General features: G+C 45.0%; 1 protein-coding gene across 2 annotated transcripts; it reads right to left on the bottom strand.

The window, feature by feature from the left end:
- Positions 1-10,869: 10,869 nt before the first annotated feature.
- ARRDC2 (arrestin domain containing 2) lies at positions 10,870-26,114 on the bottom strand. Of its 2 annotated transcripts, none has more exons than XM_066636246.1 (8): positions 25,483-26,114; positions 17,173-17,239; positions 16,862-17,009; positions 16,018-16,120; positions 15,438-15,694; positions 14,060-14,222; positions 13,118-13,269; positions 10,870-12,276 (listed from the first exon to the last, which is right to left on the bottom strand). In XM_066636246.1, the coding sequence occupies exons 1-8, from the start codon at positions 25,748-25,750 to the stop codon at positions 12,220-12,222; spliced, it is 1,215 nt and encodes a 404-aa protein (XP_066492343.1). In that variant the 5' UTR covers positions 25,751-26,114; the 3' UTR covers positions 10,870-12,219. The 2 variants fall into 2 exon arrangements, with proteins under 2 accessions (XP_066492343.1, XP_066492342.1); XM_066636245.1 differs by lacking the exon at positions 25,483-26,114 and adding an exon at positions 18,574-18,866.
- Positions 26,115-27,307: the final 1,193 nt, after the last annotated feature.

The raw sequence follows: 27,307 nt of genomic DNA, 5'->3' as shown, positions 1-27,307 counted from the left end.
TCCCAAAACGTTCCCCAGTGCCTAACGAATCTAAACCCCTCCTCCCTACACCACCGTCTCATCCACGCATTGAGACTCCTGATCTCCGCCTGCCTAGCTGGCCCTGCGCGTGGAACAGGTAGCACTTCAGAGAACGCTACCTTTGAGGTCCTGGCTTTCAGCTTCCTGCCTAAAAGCCTAAATTTGGCCTCCAGGACCTCCCAGCTACACTTGCCCACGTCGTTGGTGCCGACATGCACCACAGCCGCTACCTCTCCCCCAGCACTGTCTACTAGCCTGTCTAGACGAGAAGTGATGTCCGCAACCTTCGCACCAGGCAGGCAAGTCACCATGCGGTCCTCACATCCGTCGCAAACCCCCCTCTCTATGTTTCTAATAATCGAATCCCCCACTACAAGAAGCCCCCGACCCCCCTCCCGCCGGGGAGTATCCCGAGTGCGCTCGGATACGGGCCCATCCCCTGGAGAAGGGATCCCCCCTAGGGGATTGTTTCCCTCCTCTCCAGGATGACGTCCTCCAGTCCCGAGACTTCCCACCCGGGCAGCCGAGGAGCTGCACGCCTGAGGTTGGGACGAAGCCTGATCGTCCCCGGAAGTCTCCCCACGGTCCTCCTCTGGCTGCCTGTGCTTCTCCAGGTCGGCCACCAAGGCTTCAAGGGAGCAGACGCGTTCCCTGAGAGCCTGGAGCTCCTTGCATGGAGGACACACCCATGACTTATGCCCCAGAGGCATATAATCATACATGTGGCACTCGATGCAGAACACTGGATAGCCCCCACCCTGCTGCTGGCTGTCTGACTGCATAGCTTTTTTGTTGTTGTTGTTGTTGTTGTTTTATTTAAAAACCGTACACTGGATAGCAGCCCTTTTCTCTAGGGAAGAGGAAGGGCAGTATATGGGGCCCTGGCCTCCTCGCCCTGCTGCTGAACTCGCCCAGATGCTAAACTCTTGTGCCTTACCTGGCACTTAGTTCCCGAGGCACTGGGTTCCCAGAGGCCACACGCGTCTGCAGAGAGCCTCACGCGATGGCCCGCCTAGCTTTATACTCCTGGCTGGCTCAGGAAGGCAAATGGCTGCTGATGGGCGTGACCTACTCTGCAGGCTCCTGAATGGACTGCTTGGATTAGCCTAATGGAGCTCTTAATGGGTTGGGAATTGGCCCTTCCTAGGTCCTTTCCCTCCTAGTTCTGTTCTCTTAGGCTGGACTGTTTTTTTAGTTACCAACTGCATTTTTTATATGTCCATATGTGTGAGTGGTTAGGATTTTCCAGTATTTTGATCCAAAGGAAGCTGTCCTGGGAAGACTCCCAGGGAACTTAATCCTGCTTGTTTTCTATACCATGGACTGTACCTTTTGGATTTTTCAGATGGTGTTGGGGAGGGGGAGGACAGTTTGGAGCCCTCCTTCACTGTATGCTTTAATGTAAAAACAGTATGCAGAAGCGCCAAGCTGAGGACAGCTGGCCATCTGTTTACAAGCTGGATTCCCCTTGCTCTGCCTGGCCTAGACACCTTGTTTTTCTTTTGGGGGAGCTGGAAGTCCTCCAGATCTGCCATTCAGGAATCCACTGGGCAGCAGCAGCAGCAAATCAACAAGGCAACTTCAGCAAACAGATACTTGACTGAGCTCTACCTCCCACCCCCCACAAATCTTGCACATTCCGTTCCTAGTGCCTGCGCTGCCACACCACGTCGTCTCTCCAACCCTACCCCTGTCTTAGAGCAGTTGGCACGGACCACACCCCTAGTCCACCTGTCCGTCTGTCCCCAGTCAGTTTTCTACCTGGAATATGGGAGGAAAAATGCATATTCTTTTCAAATGCCCCCTTTCCTCATATTCTTTCCCCCTTTGACCCCCAGCTCTATTTCCTTCATTTTCTTCTGTTGTCTCCTTGTGTCAAATTTTAGATGTAATCTTCCTGGGCAGGGACTTGCCATATTCTACTTCATTCAATGCTCCTTCATTCAGCTCTGCTGCATTCAGTTATGGCACTATGCTAATAACAATAACGAACTACTGATGAGCAAGACTGTCCTGCTAATAGCCACCTTATCAAAGTAAACAGCATTTCAGCTATGCCTGTGCAAAATCCCTTGGAGGAATTCTGCCTTTTGGTTCCTTGATTTCATCTGGAGTAGCAGATCCCTATGGAGAAGTCCTCTTCCCACTGCAAAATTTCATTGGGGTGCAGTAGCATATCAGTTTATTCAATATTATAAATTCTTTGCTTTAAGTCAGGGGTGTCAAACTCATTTCATACAGAGGGCCAAATAGCATTCATGATGTCTGCTGAGGGCCGGAAGTGGTGTCATCAGGCAGGAAGTGATGTTGTTAAACAGATCATAATCAAAAATAAGAACCTTTTCTCACTTAGGAAATCATTAGCTTCAATTGACAGTAGAGGAATTATACAAATCTTGATTGTATTTCAAGAGATAGGAGAGCACAATTTTCACGTGGGTTGCCCTTTCAGCAGTAGCATCTCAGCAGTGATCAGTAGCTGAGAGCCTGAGGGCCGGATAAAAAGCATCCGCGGGCCACATCCGGCCCCTGGGTCTTATGTCTGACATCCCTGCTTTAAGTAATGGCTGAAGATGATTTCATCCATGCATGTGCCACGTGCAGTTGTGCTGTATCTAGGGTTTTGTCCAGGCATATTCCTCTTACAGCTCTACTGCGTTAAACGTCACTCCTTTGAGAATGCAGGCAATTTGGTATGAAAAAGTTAAAACATCTCAAATTTGAGCATGAAAAGACAGGGGTTCAAATCCCTGCTCAGTCATAAAGCTTCCTGGGTGTCCTTGGGCCTGTCGCTATTTCTCAGCCTCACCTGTCTATGGGGTTGTTGTGAGGACAAAAAGAAGGGATGGAACAACCACCCTAAGCTCATTGGAGGAAGGGCAATATAAAATTGTGAAAAAAATAAATATCAAAAGTGAATTGGCTGTTATAATCTCAAAAATGCAGATTGTCACAAGATTGTGTAATCCACATTAATGGAAGCAATTTCACTGAAAATGTGACTAATTTCAGAGATATCTCCACTTCCTCCAGAATTTTGTTTTTTGAGAATTGCACTGGGGCAAATGTACTTTGCATTGTCTGCTTTCTTTTCAGGAGGCACAAGCGCCTCCTAGAGAGGACCCATTGAAACCTGCAGGGGAAAAAAGAGGTGATCCTGGTGCTTCTGGATACTTAATACTAGATATTGGAAGCCCTGCTATGTAGAAAGACACTTTTTAAAAAGTTGCTTTTCTTATATTTAACAGGTGGAGAGTAACTATCCTTGTTCAGCCTAGAATCTTTTCTCTGTAACCCGCTTTGTGAACTTTTCATTGAAAAGTGGTATATAAATACTGTCAATAATAATAATAATAATAATAATAATAATAATAATAATAATAATAAATTGCTGGAATTTCTTCTGCAGCTTTTAGATTTAAGCCTTTTAGGGCAGGGAACCATTTAGTAATTGGTTTTGCTATGTAAACTACTTTGAACTTTTTTTTAAAAAGCTGTATATAAATATTCTTTATTACATCAGTATTAGTAATCTGCTGAGGGCTGTCACATCCATGAGTCCAGCTAAAGCATCAGACTAGTGGGGAGGCAACCCTCTACTGCTCTGCTGCATGCCTGTATTCATTTCCACTGCTCCTTCTCTCACTCCCTAGATTGGAAAAAGAAGAAGGAGATGCAACCAAAGAGGAAGTGTGGAGGAGAGTGGTGGACTAAAACATCACGTTCCACTCTTTCTCTTCTACTCTATCCTCTTCTTCCTTTTCCAGTCCAGGGAGTGGGAGGAACAGAGGCTGGTGCCTCACCAGATAAGTGAGGGCAGCATTTGGCATGCTGCCTCATGCGCTAGAAGGTCTTAGGCTGGTCCTGTCCCTGTCTTATGGAATCTGGGACCTACAGTTGCTTCTGCTAAATGATGTAACCTTCTGCCTAGGTCCTTCTCAACCTGTAGGTTTGCAAATATAGTGGATCAGTGGTTCTCAAATTGGTGGGTCATGACCCACTGTTACCAAAAAGGGCTGTTATGTTTTAAGGGGAATTATTACAGTGCCCTCATTGGAAACTTCAGGATCGCAGGCTAGATAACAAGACAGCGTAATGCAAAGAAATTCCTTTTTAGCTTGAAAAGAGACTGGGAGAAAGATAACTTTCAATAGGATTATATTTTTATTGCAAAAACACACAGGTAAACATAATGCACATGGAAAATGGTAAGTATATGTTTCTTGGTTCCTAGTACTTGCATCTAGTGTACCTAGCTTTATGGTGGTTGCATGTGAAAAGTATTTGGTGCATCCGAGGAAATCAGGAAAGGATAGGTTGTAGGGAAGGATTTTAGGGGTCCCTGATCTGCCAACCCAGTTGCTGCCTAAAGATGGGGAGAGAAGGGGAGAAAAAAGGGGGGGAGCAGGGAAAAGATTCCAGACACAGATATAGTTACCTGTCCTGAGGAGCAGATGGATGGGGGGGGGGAAGTCCTGGAAGGAGGACCTCTGCCTTGGAGGGGCAGCCAGAGAGAGAGAGAGCTAGCATGTGCCAGCCTTCTCTTAAAAGGGTTTTTGCTGACCTGGATGCGGACCTGAATGACCTGGATGTGGCCTAGAGCTGATCTGATGCGCTTGCTCACTACACACAGTGGGGCACGTGGAGCATGCAAGAAAAACAGGATGATCAGGTGTCAGCCATGACTGGCCTCCTGGGGAGGGGGTAGCTTGCTTTCTGTCGCCCCTGCGGGAAATTTGGAGACATGATGTCTATTAGCAGCAGAATTCAATGGGTCTAATGGCTGGCTTCCCTAGCTAGGGAAAATTACACAATATGCAGTGATTGATTTACAATAAGAAACACTTAAGCAGCGATTTACAGTGATTGAGACAACAATTTACTCTTTAGACTTTGCTGCTAAAGTCTTTGTTGCTGTATGCATGGAGAGCTGGAGTTTGCGTAAACTTGTGACTTTTACCAGGGTTTTTGGAACTTGGGCCTGTTTGCTTGGCCCGTATGATATTTTAGTCCATAATAACATAACCAGATATAAAATCACAACTTAAAAGGAAAACGGGGATTTTCACATAACACCACCAGTTTGTGTAACGCTTCCCCATCCTGCAAAACGGAAGTGCTATGCGCCCACTTCTGTTGCAGGTTCCAAGCCTTGGGGAGCGCTGCAGAGGGCTGCGCAGGGCTCCCCGCACCTCCTGCAGCCTGATGCAGCCCTACACCATGCCAAGTAAGTCACAAGCACCCCCTCTCACCCCCTTTGCGGTGCGATCCTGGGGATCGGGTCACTGCCCTAGCCCCTCCCCCGCCAGAACTTAAAGCTCCCTCAAAGTTTGAGAAACCCTGTAGTAGATATTTACACAGCGTTGAGTCTTCACATGCTCTACCCTCCAAAGCCGCCCCCTTGAGGTTTCCTCATCACCCAGATGCAGAAAAAAATGAAACTCCAGAATAAACAATGTGGAAAGGAAGGAAGGTCAAGGAGTTTGAAGTATACATAGTAAATAGAGTTTATTTTTAACCAGGTGGTCTCAAAAGTATGTCTGTCCTGATTGCTTAGTCCTGTGGATGCAACCCAATCTATGCACCATCTTGCCAGAATAGCACATTTGGGTGTGTGCGTATAACAACTGAGTAAGCACTGCTTGCTCTGCAGTTATGCTGCCATCGGAAATGACAACACTGGTGATGAGCATGGCTTCAGCATGATGTCATTTTGCTCTCTCAGGCTTAAGCACATGCCTTTCACTGGTGGTGGAAAGCTTTTTGGATTGTGCTGAGGTGCCTAGAAGGGAAGTTGCACTTCCTTCCTGGATTTCTTGGCTTTTGCAAGGTGCTGATAGTGCTCCTATCACCTATCCTATAGGTGCTCCTAATGAATTTCTGCCCCAGTCTTTTGCCTTTGGGGAATACTTTGTGAAAATTAGAGCTATCACCTCAAATTCTCAGTCTTCAGGGTTCAGTTCTTTTTGCAGAATCCCTAGTAGTTAAATCTCAGTATGAGAAATGAATTATCTTTAGCATGCATGCATCTAGGTGTGCACACGAACATCAGTATTTTGCAATGTGCAACCTGCCATTTCATGCACACTGCAACTGCTAAGATGCACATTTGATAACAGCATATCACAAGCAGTGAAGGACATTCAGCAATGTGTATTTATAATAATAAAATTTTTAGAGAACTGAGACAGGCTTTTCTTTGCCCAAGATCTTGGAAAGGCAGGAATCAACTATACTGGATTGGATGGTTTGTCTCAATAGAAGACTGGGTTAGTGATGGAGTCCTGGTTCAGTGATGGAGCATGTAGAAAGTCCCAGGTTCAATCCCTGACAGCATTTACATTTAAATGAATCATAGAGCTGGGGCAGACCTTTCTGAATGAGGGCCCAATCCTATCCAATTTTCCAGTACCAGTGCAGCTGCGATGCAGCCCCAAGGCAAGGGAACAAATGTTCCCATACCTTAAGGAGGCCTTTGTGTCATGCACCACAAGATGCAGTGCATGCCCCATTGGCACAGCTGCACCAGCACTGGAAAATTGGATATGATTGGGCTCTGAGTTCTTGGAGAATTGCTGTAAGTCAGAGTAGGTGAGAGTGGGCTTGATGAACCAAGGTTCTGATTTAATAGTGGGAAGATACTTACAATGAAGAAAGGTTCATTGCTCAGTAGGAAAGCATCTGCTTTGCATGCAGAAGGTCCCAAGTTCAGTCCCTGGTAGCATCTTCAGTTGAAAGACCTTTCTCTCTGTGAGACCTTGGAGATCTGCTACCAGTTGAAGCAAACAGTCCAATAGCCTGACTCAGTATAAAGCAACTTCATTGGCTCCATAGCTAAGCAGTATGTTTTCCCCAAACACAGGCTCTTCGAAAAACAGTTGAGAGGCAAAACATCCCAAACAAGGAAAGGAGAAATATGTCCAGCATAAACAGGGCTGATCTTGGTCTGATAGCCACCCTGCTCTTTGCTCCTACCTTGGCCTAGAGGGAGCCCCCTGGCCTCCTTGTGAACTGCAGTCATTTCTGTGGTCGGCTTCCTTTCTCTCAAGGGGCTTGTCCTTTCTGGAGGGGATGAGTTGTTTATTACTGTAGCTGTTCCCTGGAAAATGGGCACTGTGCATTTCCTCTGCTGGCATGTATCTACAGTGATGGTCTCAGCCTCTTTGTCCCAGAGACTGTGGGAAACCTTGTCCTGAAAAAAAGGGACCAGGGAAAAAAGGGACTACTCATATAAGTGGTCCCTGCCCAGTTCACAGCTCAGGCCCATCTTAAAATCCCTGTTGGCCTCAGGTCAGCATTTAGTGCAGGGCAGGAAGGGGAGGAATGAACAAACAGACCCCCAGATCTTCTTCTGCAGCATATTGTCTTTAAAATAGGAATTCTGGGGCTAATAGCTGCCTGAAATGTGAGCCACATGAAGATTTTTATCTCCTCTTAAAACTAAAACTCAGGGTTATGCTATGAAACTCACTGACAGGAGATTCAAGGCAGACAGGAGAAATGCCTTCATCACTCAGTGCATAAGTAACTTGTGGAACTCACTGTCACAAGGTGTGGTGATGTCCACTGGTTGGGATAGCTTTAAAAGGGAATGAAACAAATCCATGGCTTTAATAGAGCCATTGATAGGCAAGTGGGATCTCTGGGGCCAGTCTGCCTTTGAATACAAGATGACAAACAGGGGTATACTCACCTGAAAGTAGGCTTTCAGCAGAGGAAAGGCTACTTGGGGTTTCCTGGCTTTCCTCTGCTGGAAACAGGATGCTGGGCTAGATTGACTCATTTTTGTCTGATCCATTAGGACTCTTCTGACATTCTTAAACCGTGTCCCCCTACTTGTTCATTGTGTGATTCAGTGGTAAGATAAAATCACCTTGCTGCATTTGCTGTTACTTTGCATATTGTCAGGGTTGAGTCCTAGGTCTCTGGCCTAGTGAACCCTGCCCATTTAAGCCTCTGTATTCAGAGCAAAGAGCATTATGTGTCCAAAAGCACACAGGGTCAAAGGATGACTTATGCTTGGCTCTGGCTTTATCATGTTTCTGAAGAACTCGTAAAGAAACCAATACCTGCTCCCCCATTTCCCTGGAGTTGGCAACATTTACTTAGAGGTAACTGTCCCATGTAATGACTGGGCCTTAGTCTAAGAAACTGCAAGACTTTGTGTTTGATGGTCCTCAGGTAAGATGAGCTCCTCCAATGATCCTATGCAATAACTGCTGTTGGTTGGTAGCTTGCCCTTCACATCAGTAGCACAGGGGTTACCAGGATTTAGGTGCTCAGAAGCTGCTCTACCAGTCAGGCCATTTAGTCCTGCCTACTCTGGTTGGCAGCAGCTCTCAGGATATCTCCCATCCCTGATATCCTTTTTAAGTGAAAATCCTGAAGACTGAACCTGGGAAGACCTTCTCCTTACAAAGCATCTATGCTACTCTCTGAATTTTTCTAAAATGCCAACTCTGCTTTCCTCAGCCAGGAAGAATACAGGGATTTGAACCTACAGTTACATGAGTGAAAAGAATGTGTATGTGAACCAGGCTGAAGCCACTGAGTTGTGTCATGGTTGGTTAAAATGTGTGTGTGTGAAATTTTAACAGCCTAGTCACTGCTTTGCTGCAAATATCTCAAAAGTATGTAACTTTCACTAGCTGTAGACACGCAGGTAGTGCTCCCTCCATTTACTAGTACATCATTGCTAAGTCATGTTCTACAGCAATGAAGAATACAGTTCCTTTGAGTTTGGGCAGAGTATTTATTACACTTGTTAATAGTTCCACTCAGGTCCTTCACTTCTAGGACCAGAAGACAGGGAGTATGCACTACAAGTAAATTTCAGAACATCAGAAGAACCTTGTTAGATCAGACCAGAATCCAATCTTTACCACTGTTTCCAACAGTGGCCAGCTAGATGTTCCAGAGAGATGCAGGATGTGAAGCCCTCTCCTGCTGCTGTTCCCCAGCTGCTGTGGGCATATTTGAGCCCCTGTACTCTAAAAAATAAATCCATAGTGCAGTTCAAGACCATGAGAGCCTGAATTGCAGAGTTCCATTTTGGGGTGGAAAGTTCCCAGCCCAGTGACCTCCTGTGTGAATGAAACCAGAGCCCCTAGTTGGGGATGTGACATCTGTTGACCCTTGTTGGAACCCCTGAGCAGACAGTGTCCTTGGATTTGTTCCCTATTCCCTTGGCTATTTTTGTGATCACAAGGCAAGGGATGACCTGGCCAATGAACATATTTGGAATTTCAGGCAGAGGAGGATCAGGAGAATGTAATGGCAGTGGGTTGCAAGAAGCATTCTGCTCAAAGATTTCCTTGGAAGGTGGAAGCATAGGTTGGCCACTTTATCCTGTGTGACTCCACAGCTGCAACTCAAATACAGGGGAAAAATTAGTTCCCAAAAGTTAACTGGTTAACTCCCAGTCTGTTAAATTCTGAGATCAGTCTGGAGTCCTCATGAAGGGGGGGGGGATGAGGCCATATAACCCTCAATATACAAACCATAATGCTCGTGGTTTTGTTAGAAAAACTTTGAAATCTTCAAATAGTCTTGTTGCACCATAGAGATGTTACTGCAGAAGTTTTAAGAGGCTGCTTCATTAGATACATAGAGTGTTATCCTCAGGTGGCGGTTTATAATACACACAGGTTAACTGGCAAAGGGAGGCGGATGTTAGGAAGTAAAGCTAAAATGCTCAGCAGTGCAAGATAGGTGTATGCTATATGCAGGACTGGTCCTCATGGATGTGCCTGTCCTAACTATGTGCAAAAGATCCAGACAGAAGGTTTCCATTAGGGAGGGTGCAAATTCCACCCAATGCCTATAGTTTGGATTGCAAAACAGGTAGTCCTGTTTCCTCCTCCAACATCTATCCCAACACGTTCTCACCTACCTAAGCCTTTATTCCCAATTCCTGAAAAAAGTGGGGGGCAAAAAGAATGCCAAATTCTGGAACAGAACAATAATTAATTCAAACAGAACAACTGAACAGAAACAGAACAATTTAAAGCACAGTTGGTATGCAAAAGTATTGCTAGCAGTGTCACTTGGTTGGGAAATATCTGAGAAAAGGACCTGAAATGTTCCACTTCCTAGACAATCTAGGAAATGTATATACCATAGAGTGAAAATGAAATGGAGTTGTTATAAGAGAGCAGCAAATGTTGCCAAGCCACAAGGCACTGAGACTCTGAGTTTAGAAGGCGGCAGCACTTGTGGTTCTAGGAGCAGTATCCTTTCACCCACATCTGGTTTTTAGGACGAGTGCTGTTCCAGTTCTAGATTCCTGACCAGGTGACCTGTTGAATGCAATATGTTCCCATTATAGCCATAAATCATGCAGGATGTGTAGTGGGAGCTGGGATAAAAGTGGAAGTATGGGATAGAAAATCAGTGCTCTGGAAGCTAAAGAAAGCAAGTAATTTCTGACCTGGCAGTCTTTCTCAAGTTGCTTAAGCCTTAGGTTTTAGCAGGGACTCTGGTGAGACCATGTGATTTCAGTTAGTCTAATTACGTTGCTTTGGAAAAAAAATACTTTAGGCTGAATTTTGCTATATTGCTGTCTCTGTGAGTCTCATGTCAGGAAGTGCTTATGGAAGTTAGGCAGGGTTAAAAGTGATTTCACCTTTTGTTTTGATTTCCATCTTGCAATATTTGTCAAATATTGAAATACCTTGTCCAAAACTCTGGAGAGCTACAATAGTGATCAACATTGATTGAATTTATGTTCAATTTTGAATCAAAAAGGTGGAATACAAGTGTCTATAATAATAAAGTTTGAGTAAAGTAAGATTCTTATGATTATAAGTTGCCAGACATTAAATATAAATCCAGGAGAATTCAAATTACTATGTTTCATGAATTTATTTTTCATCACTTGTACAAAAGCAAGAATTCTGAGAAAGACACACAAACAATATAATGCTGCATTTTCTAACACAGCTTAAGGCAACAATGTACAAAATATGAACCTAAGAAATAGGTTGGTTTAAATCTGCATTAAACTGGAGCACATCAGGGGGAAAAAAACATATAAAAACAAGGGCCCATGGCCCATTACAGAGGAAACCTTTGTGCTCTTGAAGATTTGGAAAGTTTTGCATTTGAAGCTCATGGAATGCAAATAGAGAGAGTGCTCTCTTTTTCCTCCCCACCTCTAAATGCCCAGGACTTGGGGTCTTATAGGGACCGGTCCTGAAAAGACAAAAGGACACACCAAAGAACTTCCATGCAAACATGACCTTTCCATCCTTGTTTTTGCTGGATTCACAGAACCAGTTGTTAAGAGATGCCACTCAGATACACCAAAGTTTCTTTGTAAAATTCCAGTGCATTCTGCCCACTGTGGCTACCAACCTTCTCCCACAGAGTAAGATCTGTTTTTCAGTACCCACAATATACTTTGGGTGTTCAAAGGCAGCAGATAATTGAAGTGGCAAATTAAGCTCTTGATGTCATCATCTCATCCCCATTCCCATCAAGTGCAATTACAGTCAAGGCTTCATTTGTGACAGACAACACCCTGCCACAGAAAGGATATACACCCCTCCTATCCATGATCTATCCTTGGATCACGGTAGTATTTTTTCCTGGAAACAAACCCACTCCAGCCAGTCCTTCTGGGTATTGTAGGTTTGATCAGCCTTAAAGAGAAACCAAACTGGATGGCCCAAAAATGTCAAGTGCTGATAAGGTCAGCTGAGTCATGAGGCTGGAATTCTCCTCTCCTGGAGGCACTTGGCCAACTTCCTTCAAGGCACATATGGAATCCCAGAGGATGGAGCAGAAGCTTCCTCTCAGGAGAGAGCAGCAGGTTGGATGGGCTGCATGGCTTTGATCTGGGGATGAAGGCCTGCATACAAATCAGCCGTGTGACAGCTGGAATGGCACTGCAGCCACCATAGGAAGCAAGGCTCAGAAGACTGTTCAAAATGCATTTGTGTAATCCTGAGCAGTCACCACTCAGGCAAGAGGTCTCTCCCCTTCCTTCATATCACTGATGCTGGACAAGCTCTGGCTGTTACGTGGAGAGTCTAGCACATGTGTTCTGCGTGGAGTGCTCGTTACGGGACGGATGCACCCTGCTTCCGGAATGAGGGCCTATTCCTTATCCTCAACTGCTGCATTTCTGCTGCAGTAATTTCTTTGCAAGAAGAATTTCCATTCTAACAGAGGATCTTGAGTCATGTGGTGCTCCCTTCAACAAGTCATGCAGCGTGGACGAATGCTGTTGTCAGGAGGAGGGTTGGGGTCCACCTGGATTGCAAGGAGAACAAGGTAAAAGGGAGAGGTTAGAGGCAGCCTCTGGAGAAGAGAGTCAGCATGAGTAACAGTAATAGGAGCCCCCCCATCAGCTGTCATTTAATAGCAACATTATGTTACATGCTATAATATGTGAAGCCTTCAGCACACCCCCTTAAGCCTGTGCTGTATTGGAACTTAGCCCAAATATACATAACTGAAATAACACATTCTTCACCTGCCTACACTTCCCTCCCCTTCCTCTGTATGCGCCTCAGAACAAGGACTTGTCCTCTTCTATACTAATATAGTATACTAATATATACTAATTATACTAGTTATACTAATTACTATACTAGTAATATTAGTTATACTAGTTATACTACTAGTTATACTAATATATACTAATTATACTAATACTAGTATATTATATACTAATATAGTATACTAATATACTAACCCCTGCTAATTGGGTAAGAGGCACTTTTTCAAGTGGGTGCTCCTTTTTTTAGCAGGGGGAGAGTAACTGACCCATCTCACCCCAGCAAGTGTCTGTTCTGGTGGCTGTCTGCTGGTATTCTTTTGCATCTTTTTAGATTGTGAGCCCTTTTGGGACAGGGAGCCATTTAGTTATTTGATTTTTCTCTGTAAACCGCTTTGTGAACTTTTAGTTGAAAAGCGGTATATAAATACTGTTAATAATAATAATAATAATAATAATAATAATAATAATATATCAGCATGTCCATTACTGCCACAAAGGAAATTGATGTGGCAGGAAGAAACCGAGGGACATTCGCACGCACACCCATGCAACTATGAGATTATACTTCTCCTTCCCTCGCATAGTGCTCACCTCAGAATAGAGAGGAGGAGGCCGGAAACGAAATTCTTGGATGTAGGCAAAGAAAGGCCCTTCAGGGATGCTGCAGGACTCATCCTGGCACGGAGGGGACAAGATCTCAGTGGATTCCTCACCAGACACAACAGAAGAGTAGTCTGGAGGAGCTGTGGAGAAACAAATAGAGGGGTTGTGATTAGGTGAGCATTTCCTAATGTTGCAAGAACATGCAGTCAGGCAAAGAGTTCAGCATCCTACTTCCCACAGTGACCAACTGCATGCTTTTAGCAAGCCCCAAGGAAGAGTAAAAAGACAACTGCTCTCTCTTGTTCTTGCAGCAACACTGAAAAACTAGCTGTGAACATGAAAGTTCCATCTAGCTGACTAAAATACCTCTCCTACTCCACCATGAAATTTCAATCCTTTTTAAAAAGTTTGTATGGTAGTGATTCTCTATATAATGGATCTAAGTATCAAGTTTTGAGATCAAGAAGATACAAGGACAGGAACCCTCGATGACTGTGTGCCTCGCGCCTAATTGCCACCTAAGGACAGATGTCCATTCACCTCCTCTAAAAATCTTAACTTGTGTGTGAGTGTAAGTTCTGTTTAGCCCTCATACGTACAGAGGAAAATGAATGGCTACAGTCAATTGTTGGAGCTATGATAGGATAGGATCCCCTCCTTTCCACGCATTTGCCGACAAAAAACCTTTTTGTCTTTGGAACAAGTATGCAAAAGTAAGCTTTTGTGCCTCAGCTTGCCAATTGGTTACAAAGTCTCTGTTCCAAGTCCTATCTATCTTACTCCCCTAATTAATGAGTACTTGGAGCAAGACTTTCTTAGTGGTGGCATCATGGTTGCAGAAAGACCCACTAACTGAACTAACAGTTCAGTTGTTTCCATCTCTTTATTTTCTTGGGGATTAATCCTGGCTTGTAATCTTAAACCACTTACCCTCAGGCTGTTCGGTGATCCCCAGTCGTAGCCAGTCCACGTTGACGCTGTACTGGCTGCTGATGCTGGATGTGCGGCTGCCGAATGGATGCAGTGGGATTGTTCCAATCACGAGTGGCAGCTCCAGGAGCAACTTGGAAGTTCCAGGGATGTCAATGCAGACCTTTCAGGACAAGAGTATTTTTTTAAAAACACAGTTCCTTGTCTGATGGAAGCAGACCAGTTAACTTTACTAGGGCTGCAATCCTATACTTATGTGCCTGGAAGTAAGTCCCACTGAATGCAGTGAGGCTGATTTCTAAGCAGACAGGCATAGAATTGCGCTGAATGTGGAGAAGGCCTCATGATGTTCTCAGTACAGAGTGTGGACCAACTAGGGCATGCCCTGCATTCACAAATTAAATTTGCAGCCAGAAAGTCCTCATTCTTCACATACAAAAAGATACATTTTTTGTTCTACATAAATCAAGCAAGTGAGCATATGTCTGCTCTGTTTACATTTTTTTCTAGTAGATGCTATGGTGACAAGGTGCTAGAAGCCCTGACCCCATGCAGTTTAGACTGGTTTTTAGACACACTTTCAAATCTACTTTCCTCAAGAGCTATGCTGTGGGTTTTCTGGAAAATTTTACATCTGCAACCGTTTCCAGTGTCCTTAATCAACTGCAGCCTGATTCAGCACATTTGACTTATAATTTAGTCAACTGAACGAAAGACTTTGGCCACATCAATTTCACATGCTGTTTAAGTATTCAGAATAGTTTCCCCAAATTGCCAATATATGAACTGAAATATTTTAGTGTGTGTGTGTGGGGGGGGGGGGAGATTCTATAAAGTGCACTCTCTGTGTTTTAAGTGTTATATTCAAACAATTCCAAATCTTTACTTGGAAAATATTTTTGTTGAAATACTTGTAAATATTTCAAGATATGACAACTCAATAGGTTATGCTTCCTTACATTTAAGTTGCAAGAGAAAGTCAATGGCTAAAAACTGTTTATGCATATACTAATTTTAACACACCTAGAGTGTTGCATGTATATTATGTATGTCTCCTTCTTAGGAAAAGTCACCTAAAAAAATTTATGAGTCTGACTAGTACTGTATCCATTGATTGCATCACTAATTAATGTTTTTAAAAGGTTGATTTGGAAATGGACATTTTTATACAGAAAAATATAGTGGTGTAAAATTTTCCATCCACAGTGCTGCTTAAGGGCTAGGAACTTGATATATTTCTCAGTTAAGAAAGAAATGAGTTTACCAGCATGCCTACTTGCATCCACTTATACATGTGTTAGCTGGACAGTCATGAATCCAGAATCTCACTCATACATTTCTTCAGTCTTCAAAGCCAGGCCCCCAACCACTTTCTCACCTTGAGTGCATACTCCACATGGATGATGCGGCACTGCAGAATGGAAGGCCCGACTGGAGGGATCTTGAGTGCACGCCCATGCCATACTTCCCTCTTCCCTGCTGCAATGGAGTCTCCCACAATGCTTGCCACCACGGACTTCTTTTGCTTTTTGTTGCCCCGGGCAATGAAGGTTTGTGTTTGGATGATGGCGGCTTTGGGTACCACAGTGCGAGTGGTGCAGTTGTCAATTTCAGCAAAGATGGGAATGACTTCGCCTGCCAAAAAGAGAAGGAGGAAAAACAGCATTAGAGGAGAATTCTAGCAATTTCTTCTCTTGCACGGTGTGCCTGTTGCTGTACAAGATTCATATTGAAGTTATATAACTAATTGCTAATGGTAATGGCCATTAGCTTAGATGGCTTTAAAAAGAAATTAGACAAAGGCATGGAAGAGAAACATAATGTCATATCAGAGGTTTGGGCCTTACAGACTGTTTGAATTTGGTACTATCACAAACACCCAAAACCTGAAGGGGAAAGGAGGCTAAGAGGGTCAGCCCCACTTCTGACCCCTACCTGCCAACATCCCAGTAAATCACCTGGTGTGTAGCCTTTTCGGTCAATCTTTGCAGAAACAGAGACCAGGCCACGGTTGCAATACCATGCCCGAGCCAGTTTTTCTTTGGCACCAGCCTGAGGAGCCTGTTGGGAAAAGCAGAAATATATTCCAAACCCCATTTTTGTTATTAAATACAATCATTAGGCAAGATGTCTGAAGATCATTTATCCACTCTCTAACCTTCATCTCAGAAAGGGTTATGTCTAATTCCATCTTCTGGAACTCTGTGTCATAGGAAGCTGTTATGGCAGCATCCCTTCATCTTCCCCTTTCTCAAAAGGATTGCAAGGGATACTTGGTAGTCACCCCACCCGTTCCTAGAGTCTCAGATGCACATTAAGAAGCGACTAGCGTGTTGTGTAGGATCTGAGGCCTGCTCTTTGATCAAAGAATTCAAATCCTTGCTGAGCCATGAAGCTCACAAGGTGGCCTTGGGCCAATCACCACCTCACAGCCCAGAGGCCTCAAAGCTCTTTGAAGAATAGGTATGAGAATAAATGCAATTAATAATAAACATAGCTGGATGAAAAAAGATTTGGACCACTGCATTTTAGGTTAACTTAAGAGTCCAGCAGCCACTTCTCATAGTCAACTAATTTTTAAACAGATGAGCTTTCATAAGTGATAGCCTAGTCCTTTGATTCAACAGCGAAGTAGCAAATGCCACAAGATTAATAGTCTGTTTGTGCTCCACGGTCCTCAGTTTTGAAAAGGGGCAGTACAGGTGTTTGGTCTGATCCAGACTAGTGATGCTTTTCTAGAACTGAGCGGTCAAAGAAATCCTGCTTCATTACCCCCCCTCCCTTTCCTGCATCTTGGCTCACCAGTAAAGCTGGCGTGTTGATGTCAATGGGTTCAATCACAGTGAATTCCTTCTTTGCTCTTTTCACTGATGACCAAGGCCGGTGCAGCTTGGCCTTCACCCAGTACCGGACACTGCCATGCTTCCCCTCAAAGGAGGTAGCTAAAGTCCTGTCACAAGGAAAAGAGGTTATAAGGACAAAAACAGGCAGGAGCCAGCCTCCGAATCTCCTGCAGGAGCACAGCCGCGAACTTTCCTCCCCCACATAAATGCTGGCTTGGCCAGAGGTGAAAACAGCACCAAAAAAAACACTAAAAAAACAAACAAACTTACTCTGGTAGCTGGAATGTGAAGGGGAATTCATGTCGTCCTGCCTGAAGGACGGTGACATCTCCATTATCTGTTGGGGAACAGAAGACAGAAAGCAAAACTGAATAACAGCCTATTTCTGCAAAGTTTTCTATGATGGCAAAACAACGGAAATGCAGTGCAGCAGACACACACACCCACAACCTCCTCCCCCCCCCCGCCACCCAGACAGTGGTTGGAAGACATGTGGCCAAAGACTTTAAGTGCATTAACAAAGGAAAAGTTAGCACAAAGGCACAAATTCAGAAGGGATTGTTACAGCAAAGGTATTTCCCAATGGGCAGCTTATAATCCTTCAAAACAAACCAATTATCTATTTGACAAGGCTCAACCCAGAAGGAAGTCTTTCTGACAGAAGATCTGTTCTGCTCCCTCCCTCCTTCCTGCAAGCAGCAGGTTGAAGTCAGACTGAGCTACAGGTCCTCTGTTGCTTGAGAGAGCCATTTTGCAAAGCTCCCTCACAGCTCTGACAGTATAGTTCTGGACAGTGAGTTGTCCAGAATCTCCAAGTTGCTGGTATGGAAATCCACTCTTACCGAAATAGTGAGGGGGGGGGGCAGCGCAAATAGAAAAATCTCAGCCGAAACTGAACTGAACTGACCAGAATGGCTGCACAGCCCAGGTCCCTGTAAGATCCGTGGTTCAGATTCTTGGTTATATAAGTGCCAGCCTACCATGAATAGAATTGACTTGAATAAAAGTTACCAGCCCGGGCCGGGGCCACCTTTGGAAGAGTTCGGCAGAGGACTGCTGGGTACAAGGATCTTGTAAAATAATCCTTCGAAAGCTCCAGCTCTCATCTAATGGGCACCACAACAAATCCAGCAAAAGTGACTACTTGAAGAGGTGTTGGTCCCTTTCTCACTCTCTCCTGTATTGCCTACCAGCTAGCGGGGAGATGGACAGTGCCAGGAGTGGGGCTCAAAAACCTCCCCTGGGGACCAAAATGAGTCCTCTCAGAAGAGATACTAAGGCTACAATCCTATCCACACTTACCTGGGAGCAAGCCCCATTGACTATAATGCCTTGCTTCTGAGTAGACATATATAGCTTTGGGCTGCAAGTGGAGGAGATAGACCCAGGCTGAATCGTAGATACATTTCCATGGGAGTAAGTCCCATTGAGTTGACTGGGACTGACTTCCTAGTGGAAGTGCGGAGGCTTGGACTAAAGGAGCTGCGGAGACGGTTCGCAGTTGCTTCAGGTGCCCGTGCTAGAGCTGAGCCCAGAGCTATGCATGCCTACTCAGAAGTAAGTCCCATTACAGTCAGTGGGGTTTACTCCCAGGTAAGCGTGGGTAGGTCTACAGCCTTAGCCTCCCCATCCAAAGGCGCGCGGCTGGCGGTGCCCCAGGCGGAGCCCTACCTGGCGGGGCGACGAGGGTCTCGCGGTGGCTCAGAAAGTCCACCTGGTCGCTGTAGCTCTGCGTGTAGGCGGTGCTGGAGCCGGCGCTGCGGGACTCGGTCCAGTGGACCTTGGCGCAGCCCTGCGCGTGCAGGTGAAGGGCGCTCAGGCGCGCCTCTCCGGACAGCTCCAGCACGACGCGGCCGGAGACGCTCTCGCCCGAGCTGAAGACCGGCGGAGAGGCCAGCTCGGGGCAGTCCAGCAGGATCGCGAAGAGCCTGAGCCGGTCGAAGATCATGGCTCCGAGGACGGAGGGAGGGAGGGCAGGAGAAGGCTCGCTCGCTTCGGATCGGATCGGATCGGATGGCTCGCTCAAGACTGGCACTTTGGCACGGCTGCAGGCACCAGGGCGAGAGCCCTTTAAATGCGCAGAGCCGCTCGCCCGGGACGAGCTCCGCTCCGGCAGCTGCGCCCTCGGGGCCCCAGGCAGCCTATCGGCGCGAGGGGGGCTGTCCCGAGGAGGCCGAGGGGGCGCGGTGGCTGGAGCAGCCCTTGCACAACAAAGGCAGCGAGCATGCGCCCGGCCCACTGGTCCGCAGCGCCCGCCCGCCCGCCTTTCGGCCAGCAGTTTGCAAGGGTGAAACTCCGAGAGATAAACTTTCCTCTATTGGGCAAAGAGAGGCTTTGCACGGCTAAAGGAAAGCATTGCGGGGACTGCAGCAGCAGAGCAGGATCCGCGGCACCCACGATCATAACGAGCAAGGGAGGATTGGGGCACCTGAAAGAACAGCGCATTTCTGGAAGCAGCGCAATCAGTACACCTGTTAGTGTTGAACAGGGCTCTCTTGGGGGCATTGTTCTGCAACAGCCTGGCAGCCCAACCCTATGCATGCCTACTCAGAAGTAAGCGCCATTACAGTCAATAGGTCTTACTCCCAGGAAATTGTGGATAGGATTGGGCTGTTACATGACTACCCCTGTGGAAACATAAGTTGTACACAATCCTTGTAACAAGCCTTGTGGATTAGGGGAGTTATAAATTAATGGCCTGTTATTACTACCCACGGCCATCTCTGCAGCTCTGGAGCCTTGAAATTTGGATTGGGAGAGGAATAAGTGGGCTTCTCCTAGGGTCCCCTGTGGATCAGCTACTGGTATACTCCTGTCATGGCCCTGGAGCCTTGAAATTTGGATTGGGAGAGGAATAAGTGGGCTTCTCCTAGGGTCCCCTGTGGATCAGCTACTGGTATACTCCTGTCATGGCCCTCAGTACATTTTGTGTCCACCTCGTTGTGTTGCTTATATGCAGATGGTGTTTCTTGCTCTCATATCCCCCTGACTTTTTCCATTTCCCCCTGTGTATTAATGCCTGACCCACCACCCAAGACACTCCACTGCCCTACACCATCTTAGTTCTTATCCTGACTCTGCTCCAAGCTTTGTGCCAAATCTGCACAAGCCTGCACCTTGACTATTTCCAAATTAAAGAGATGAAACCAAACATGCTCCAGGTTTTTTACTGCCTTGGCCTGTGACTAACCGCTGGCTGTGCTTGCACTCATATTTTTCTGCAGAGAAAAGTTTAAAATATTTCTAATCCCCATCCCCTAGCTGAGTCTGAAGCCAAGCCACTCTGTTGCTTAAATGGATGTTTGGCCCACAGTGATATAACTATTGCTGTTGCACAATTCTCTGGCTGCCAGCCTTGACTCTATTGAACTTACAGCCACTTTCCCACATAAACAATTGACAAATTTAATTCTAATCACGGTGCAGGCAGGTGGTCTTTAGAGATGGCCCTCAGGCCAGCTAACCTTTCAGAATCAAAGTAAGCCTTGGGGATGGAGCTGCTTCTTTCTCCCCTGGTAACAATCAAAGCACCAAACTGGAAGTAATGGTGTGCCTTTGTTCTCACATGAGAGCAATGTCTATGGGAGGGTAACACCAATTATTATCTGCGTTTTATTTTATTACTGTAGGCATTGTTCCACTGTTCAAATGTATTTAAGAACTTTTGTAAGCCACCCTGAGTGCCCTCCATATGGGGGGGGGGGAGGCAGAATATAAATATTTTCAATACATAAACCAGAACTGCACCATGGAAACTAACTTCAGCATTTCCTTTTGGGTCTCATCCACCCACCAAGCTAAATGAACAATCCAAATTACTTGTACAGTTTCTTCCTCATGCTCTTGGTGGATTTGGGATGTTCACTTTGACCTCAGCACAGTCAAGGTGAAAAAGCAGAATCTTTGCAGCACAGCCAGTGTGTATTTGTAAAATATGGCACACAGTGATGGCAGGGGACAGTCAAACCACCTTGTGGCAGCCCCCAAAGGTCCATCCCACTCTGTTTTCAGCAGCACCCAAGTAGATGCCAGCTTCCACTGGGGCATGAGAGTTACTACCTGTTATTTAGCATATGGTACTCCCTGTTCCTGTCTGTGGAGGAAGATTGTATGTACCATTGCTAATCAGAGGAACAGGCACATACTGGGGTACCAGGAAATATCAGGAGTCTGGGAAAACAATTCTTTGCTGAGTTGCTGGCAAAACATCATCTGAGTTTCAGAAAAACAATCTGCATGTGACAGAGGAAGTAAGTCTTTGGTGTCTGAGTGAAAGAAGCTCAACTCTACCCCCTGGCATCTTCTTCCATGACTTTGCTGACACCTCAAGGAAGAAATGGAGAATAGCAATGTGAAAGTGCTTCATAACTTTTTTTTACTGCAGACCCGTTTGTACAGTTTCAATTCTCTGGTATTTTTTACAAAGACAAGGGTGACACTTAGTGGCCAAGGAATGAACAGACACACACAAATAAGGCAATAATGATAACCAGCAAAATCATGCCAGGAGGTGGAAGACACCCAACATTTGCTAACTGAACCCAAAAAAGAACCTTGTGGCACTTTAAAACTTAGCGCATGTATTGTGGCAGAAGCTTTTGCATACTAGAGCCCACTTCATCTGATTCAATTGACTCATTGACAGATTTCCTTCCTTTCTATTATTTATTTTCAGAATGTATATTCCAACTTCCCACAATGTCCAAGGCAGCTAACAATCTATTTCAAAACAATCAAACCAAACAAAACTAAAAACAGTAGGAACAATAAAGAAGATCCACAATACAAAAAGTAAAACAAAACATTAAGCAGTCAATCACCCTTAAGCTTATTAAGACAATAAATTACTAAAAATTTTAAGGAAAAAAGTACATCTTGAACTGCCTACAGGCAGCAAGGGGAGGGAGCCTGTCAAATCTCCCTGGGGAGGGTATTCCAAGACTATTACATCCCCACCAAAAAAGCCTTGTAGCCACAATCTTCCACCCTTTCCTATTTGGCTATCAATCAATCTACCTATTAGACATTATATAAACAGTGGGATACAAAGGCCCTGAAGTGGCAGATGTTAAGCTTGTGACGGTTTCCACAAAGCTCAAATGTACCTGAGATGAGCACAAGTTCCAGAGGACTAGTTTGTAGTCCTTTATTAGTTTGTAGCAGAAAATGTCTTGTGGCACTTTAATACCCAACAAATTTATTGTGGCAGACTGTTTCATTGCCTAGAGTCAACTTCCTCAAATAGCTTCTCCTGCCACAATAAATTTGTTAGTCAGTGTGTTGTAGCAAAAGCAACAAAGGCCCAAATTCTAACCAACTTTCCAGCACTGTCTTAGCGGTGTCAATGGGATGTGTGCTGCATCCTACAGTTGGGTGGCACTCACGAAGTCCTCCTCAAAGTAAGGGAATGCTTCTTCCCTTACCTCGGATCTGCAATGTCCTTATGTTGGCGCTGGAAGGTGAGTTAGGATTGTGCCCAAAGTGTCTTACGGCTCCTCAGATACTAACAGGGATGCTAGTCCTTTGGAATGTATGCTCATTCCAGATACATTTGAACTTTGCATGGAAATGTTGTAGGCAAAACCTTTGGAATCCATACCTAAAGCAAAACTTGTAACAGCTACTGTCTTCCACAAACCAGCCTTTGCCTCCCCTAATGCTCTGGCCTGTCTGAAATCAAGTTCTTTCATATTGCTGCTTGGCTGAATCACTAACCCACATGTTATCATCTTAACATGTAGGACCTAAGCTTGTGAGGGGAGTGCTGATATTTACAGAGCCGGCTAAGTGCTCTGGGCCAAGCTTCCAAAGAGCTTTTTGTGTTTACCCATTACTGTGCAAACAGCTACAGGTTGGGTATCCAGGAGCCCAAGGAAGGTTCCAGGAAATGGTAACTGCCAAGAAATGGAGTTAACCTGCTTCAGTAGAATTGGGAGGGTTGTTGAGTTGGGGATGGCAAATGGCCGTTGCACAGATAAAATTCTTCCTTTGGCCTCCTGTTCTACAGATTCTATTCAACTTAGTAAAGGTGCAGTTCCATTGGTTGTCCAATACAAACTTGCCCGTCCAACATTTTTTTTGAGCATCCCCACCTTTGGAGGCCAGAGGGGCCAAGACAGGAGGCAGGGCCTTCTTGAAGGTGGTCCTGCATCTTTTAAATATGTTCCCCAGATAAACCTGTTCATTGTTAGCGTTTAGGTACCAAGTGAAGTGTGTATTCAGTCTCTCTGTCTTTCTGTTCAAATGTTCCTTGTTATAGCTGAAGATCATTTTAAACTTTTAAGTTTTACTTTAAGTCTTACTTCCTGGCTTCTTTGGTGCTTGGTGATTGCATTCAAGTTCTTTATACGTTTCTGTTGTTGAATTGGCTCTTTATCGACACTCAGTGACATGTTTTTATGATTGTTTCTATTGTGTAAACCACTTTGTGCATGCCTCACAGAAAAGTGGACCTTATGCTTCCTCTCATGTCTGTGAATGTTCCCGTGTCATACATCCCAGAGGATCCACAGGTTTCCTCCTAAGCTCTAAATTTTCGAACTCGGATGTCAGCTGTTGGTGGTACAGGGAGCCGCGTTCTTCCATGAGGATAGCCCTCATGACTGACAGTGCTGGTATGGCAGCTACCATGTTCATTACTACACTGTTCCTAATTACGAATTGTACTGGTGCACTACAGGACCAGACCATATGGCAACAGACCCCTTGCCACAACAGTAACTGCCCTTTTTGTGAACCCTTCAACTTAACACCTCATTCCTCCCTCATCCCCAACTAAAACAAACCATGAAATGATAGCAGTTACATCTGCTCACATTTGTTGTATATTATCTCTGCCTCTCCCACTCCTTCCTTCTCTCTATTGTCTCTCACTCAGGAATTTACTTTGTAATTTCCTTGGGGCAAAGACCTTGTCATATGTAATATGAACTCATATTATGGAAGTTTTCCTCCCTGGTCAAACAACAGCTGCAGGAGGGTCTGGTTTGGACTGGGACCATAGTGGTGGCAAAGGATTAAAGCCCTCCTTGCCATGCTACAGCCCTGATCCTGATTGTCCCACACTTGTAGCTGCTATCCACTGTATAAAAAAACAAAAATCATCATTCTTAATAACAGGTTTAACATCCCTTCTAGTTTGGAAATTACTGTGCAAAGTGCCCTGTGTGCTAACAGCATGATAATAATGATGATAAAAATCAGTTGGGACCAGTTTTCCTAGAGACCAGTTTTCCATGTGTGATCCTCCCTGCCTCTTAAGAACATGCTCCCTGCTTCTCATGGTGCTGGCAGATAAAAAGATCACACTGCACAAGTCCATCTAGTCCAGCATCCTGTTTCTGACAGTGGCCAACCAGATGCCTCCAGGACCCCAAAAAGCACAGCACCAATGCAGTAGGCTCGTCCTATTGTTTACCCTCCACCATCTGTATTTACAGGTATAGTGCCTCTATACATGTAGGTTCAATTTAGCTATCAGGCAAAATATTTCTTGATAGAAAGCTGAAGCATGTTAAGAAGAGTTCTGTTGGACAAGAGCAAACATTCACCTCATCTAGCATTCTGTTTTCACAGTGGCAAGACAGATGATCCAGGAAAAAATCCACAAATAGGGTATGAAGGCAAACAGAATATGAAGGCCTTCTTCCATAGCTGCCCAGGAGCTATTATTCAGAGGTAAACTGTGTCTGTTTATGGATATTCTCTAGCTGTATTCTTCTATCTAGTGCCGCCTCCTTTTAACGTTTTACCCCCTTGGGTTGACCTATTCCTCAAGTACAAAATAGACATGCTATGGGCCCCTTGTAAGGATTTTGTCCCTCTTTCTGGAGCAAATGGTGTATCCCAAAGTTCCTCACCCACAGGGGAAAAGTCAGGCATGCCAAGACACCACCAGGCATGTTGTTTGTCCTGCACAGGTGCTCACAAGCCTCTCCCTTCCTGGCATACAACTGAGAAGTTGTTTGTGTTTGGATGTTTGTGTAACCATCTGCGCTCTTGTTATGCTGTACCAGTTATAGGCAAAAGCAGATTTCCAAGTAAATGGCAATGAAATCCCTCACAATTATGATTAATTTGGTCCCTATACAAGCTCTATCAGAATTCATCATTATGGATTGAAACCCCTTCCCAAATAAATCATTACCCCTGTAATGTCCCTCCCTCCGCACAACAAGATAACAAGAATTGCCAGTTGAACATTTTTGGAACTTCTCCTGTTTCCTGTCTCCAGCCCTGACAAGGCTCTGACAAACAGCTGAAGAGGAATTACAGCCTCACTTGCATTCCAAGCACTCTGACTGCAGATTCTGGATCTTACAGATTCTATAGTCAAAATTCAGGTTTTTTGAAGGGCCAAACATATGGCTGAGTTATACAAAGGATAGTTGATACAATTGGTTTCAAAATCTGACACCTGTGAGAGAATTGGGTCAGCTCCTCAGAGACAGGCCCAAAGGACAAACAAGTCTGCATAGCTGCAAAAAGAAAGAGAAAGCTGAGACCTATATTTCCATCCTCTCAACTACACCAGAGGAGTAGATCTGAAGGAGGGCAAGGTAAAAAAACACCACTTCTCACCTCTGATCAGGGACTGCCGCCTCCTCAGGTAGGTCTCATAGGCTGTGTAGTCGCTGTAGACAGTGTTCATGCCAATGCTTTTGCTCTCTAGCCAGTGAGCTGTGGCCAAACCTCGAGCACACACAGCCAATGCTCTCACCTTCAGCCCTTTGGTGATATCCAGCACCACCCGCCCAGAGATCAGCTCCCCTCCTCGGTACACTGCTCCAGGACCCCGGCCTCTGTCCAGTTCCAGCATGAAATTCCGGATCCTGCTGAAGTGCTGCATTTTCTCAGCACCCTAGTTTATGGGACCTCTGGTGCAGCTGTGACAAACTGGAGCCTAGTTCTGGAAGTGAAAGAAACGTGACAGAGGGTGTCCTTTGGCTAGCAGGCTCAGCTCTGTTTCCAGTTTCTTCAAAGCTGCCAAGCCACTGCTAAGCCACTCTTCAAAGCTGCCAAGCCACCGTTGCCTCAACCAGGGCTCCAACTTTCAGGTGTGGTGTGATCAGAGATGCTCTTTGTCCACACCCAGTTAATTTGGGGCCAGGTTGTGGTTTTAACCAGGCCTGCCTGTCTTTTTGTCTGCCAGAGTGCAAAATGGGCTGGCTCTCTCTCTCTTGCTGAACTTATCAGGCGCATAGCATAGCCGAGCTTTAACTATGCAACTGACAGCAACAGGCAGCCCCAAGGATAGTCTCTAGCGACACCTCCCTCCTTCCGCTTCTTGTTCAAGGGAGTGTCTTAAAACTACACCATGCAGAGCTGTCTGTTTCTGGCAGGCGTATGGATGCATGTGTACACATGCACATACAGACATCCACAAATACCCAGAAAAATCCATTTTTATTTGGGTCCCATCTCCATGTTCCAAAACCACAGTTAAGGTGTCTTTGATTATCTGTGTTTTGATCTTCATTTTAATGATTAATGTTAACCTTTAATTGCTGTCTTTTGGGGGAATATTAACTGCATTAAATTGGTAGAAAGGCAGGATATAAATCTTAGTAATGAATAATTGCAGATAACTAAATGGAAGATTTCTTTGTTTGTTTGTTTGCTTGTTTGTTTGTTTATTAAAATAATTACCCCAGTTTTCCCAAAAATTGTCCCCCAAAGCAGTTTGCAATCTTAAAAACTCAAAACAATACACAAACACACAACATTATACTTTGGGACTTGTCTCAGGAAACAAGGAAACAAACAAATACTATGATCATTACAAGTAAAGGCATGTTTCTGAAATAACACAGAACTTATCAGTTGACATTACTCCAACCAAACTGTTAATCTTAATCTGTTGGGCAGGCAGTCTTGCAATTCTGTTGCTTCAGCCTATGGCAGGCTGTATTCTGTTTCTGCAATTAAAAAAAATCTGACCCACCTTATTTCTAGAGAGATTCCTTTGATAAACAATTCAAGAGTGTGCTGAGTCTTAAGAAAGAAGGGTGTTGTGCCTTTACCAGCGAGAGAAGCCACAACCAGTGCCCCCTGCGCAAGTTGGGATTCATGGGGATGAATATTGAACCCCTGCACCTATTACTTTAATCAAAGCAACTTTCTGGTGTAGACTGAGGTACAAATTAGGAAGTTCCCCATTTAACTCTTTCTTCTGTCATGGACTCACTCGATTGACTTTGGGAAGTCACTTTTGTAGCTTCAGTCTTCCCCATCCCCAATAGAGGGGTAGTATTTATTTCCATAAAGCATTTCCCCCCTGCTTTTCTCACAGAAACTTGAAGAACTTCAAATGTTTTTTGTAAATGAATATTCTGGAATACATCACAGCCTTACAAAGTGGGTGATGCTGGCCTTGTCTTACAGAGTTGCTATAAAGAATTCTGAA

Source organism: Tiliqua scincoides, chromosome 8 (assembly GCF_035046505.1).
Source record: "Tiliqua scincoides isolate rTilSci1 chromosome 8, rTilSci1.hap2, whole genome shotgun sequence".
NCBI classification, from domain to species: domain Eukaryota; kingdom Metazoa; phylum Chordata; class Lepidosauria; order Squamata; family Scincidae; genus Tiliqua; species Tiliqua scincoides.
Note: the sequence above shows the minus strand (reverse complement) of the source record. Positions and strands in the feature narration are given on the sequence as shown.

Coding starts and splice junctions, on each gene's coding strand:
- ARRDC2 (XM_066636245.1), bottom strand. CDS start 18,850: ATGATCTTCGACCGGCTCAGGCTCTTCGCGATCCTGCTGGACTGCCCC. Junction 15,695..16,017: donor CCGAAAAGGCTACACACCAG/GTGATTTACTGG, acceptor TCTTTTTGGCAG/GCGAAGTCATTCCCATCTTT. Junction 13,270..14,059: donor GATCACCGAACAGCCTGAGG/GTAAGTGGTTTA, acceptor GTTTCTCCACAG/CTCCTCCAGACTACTCTTCT.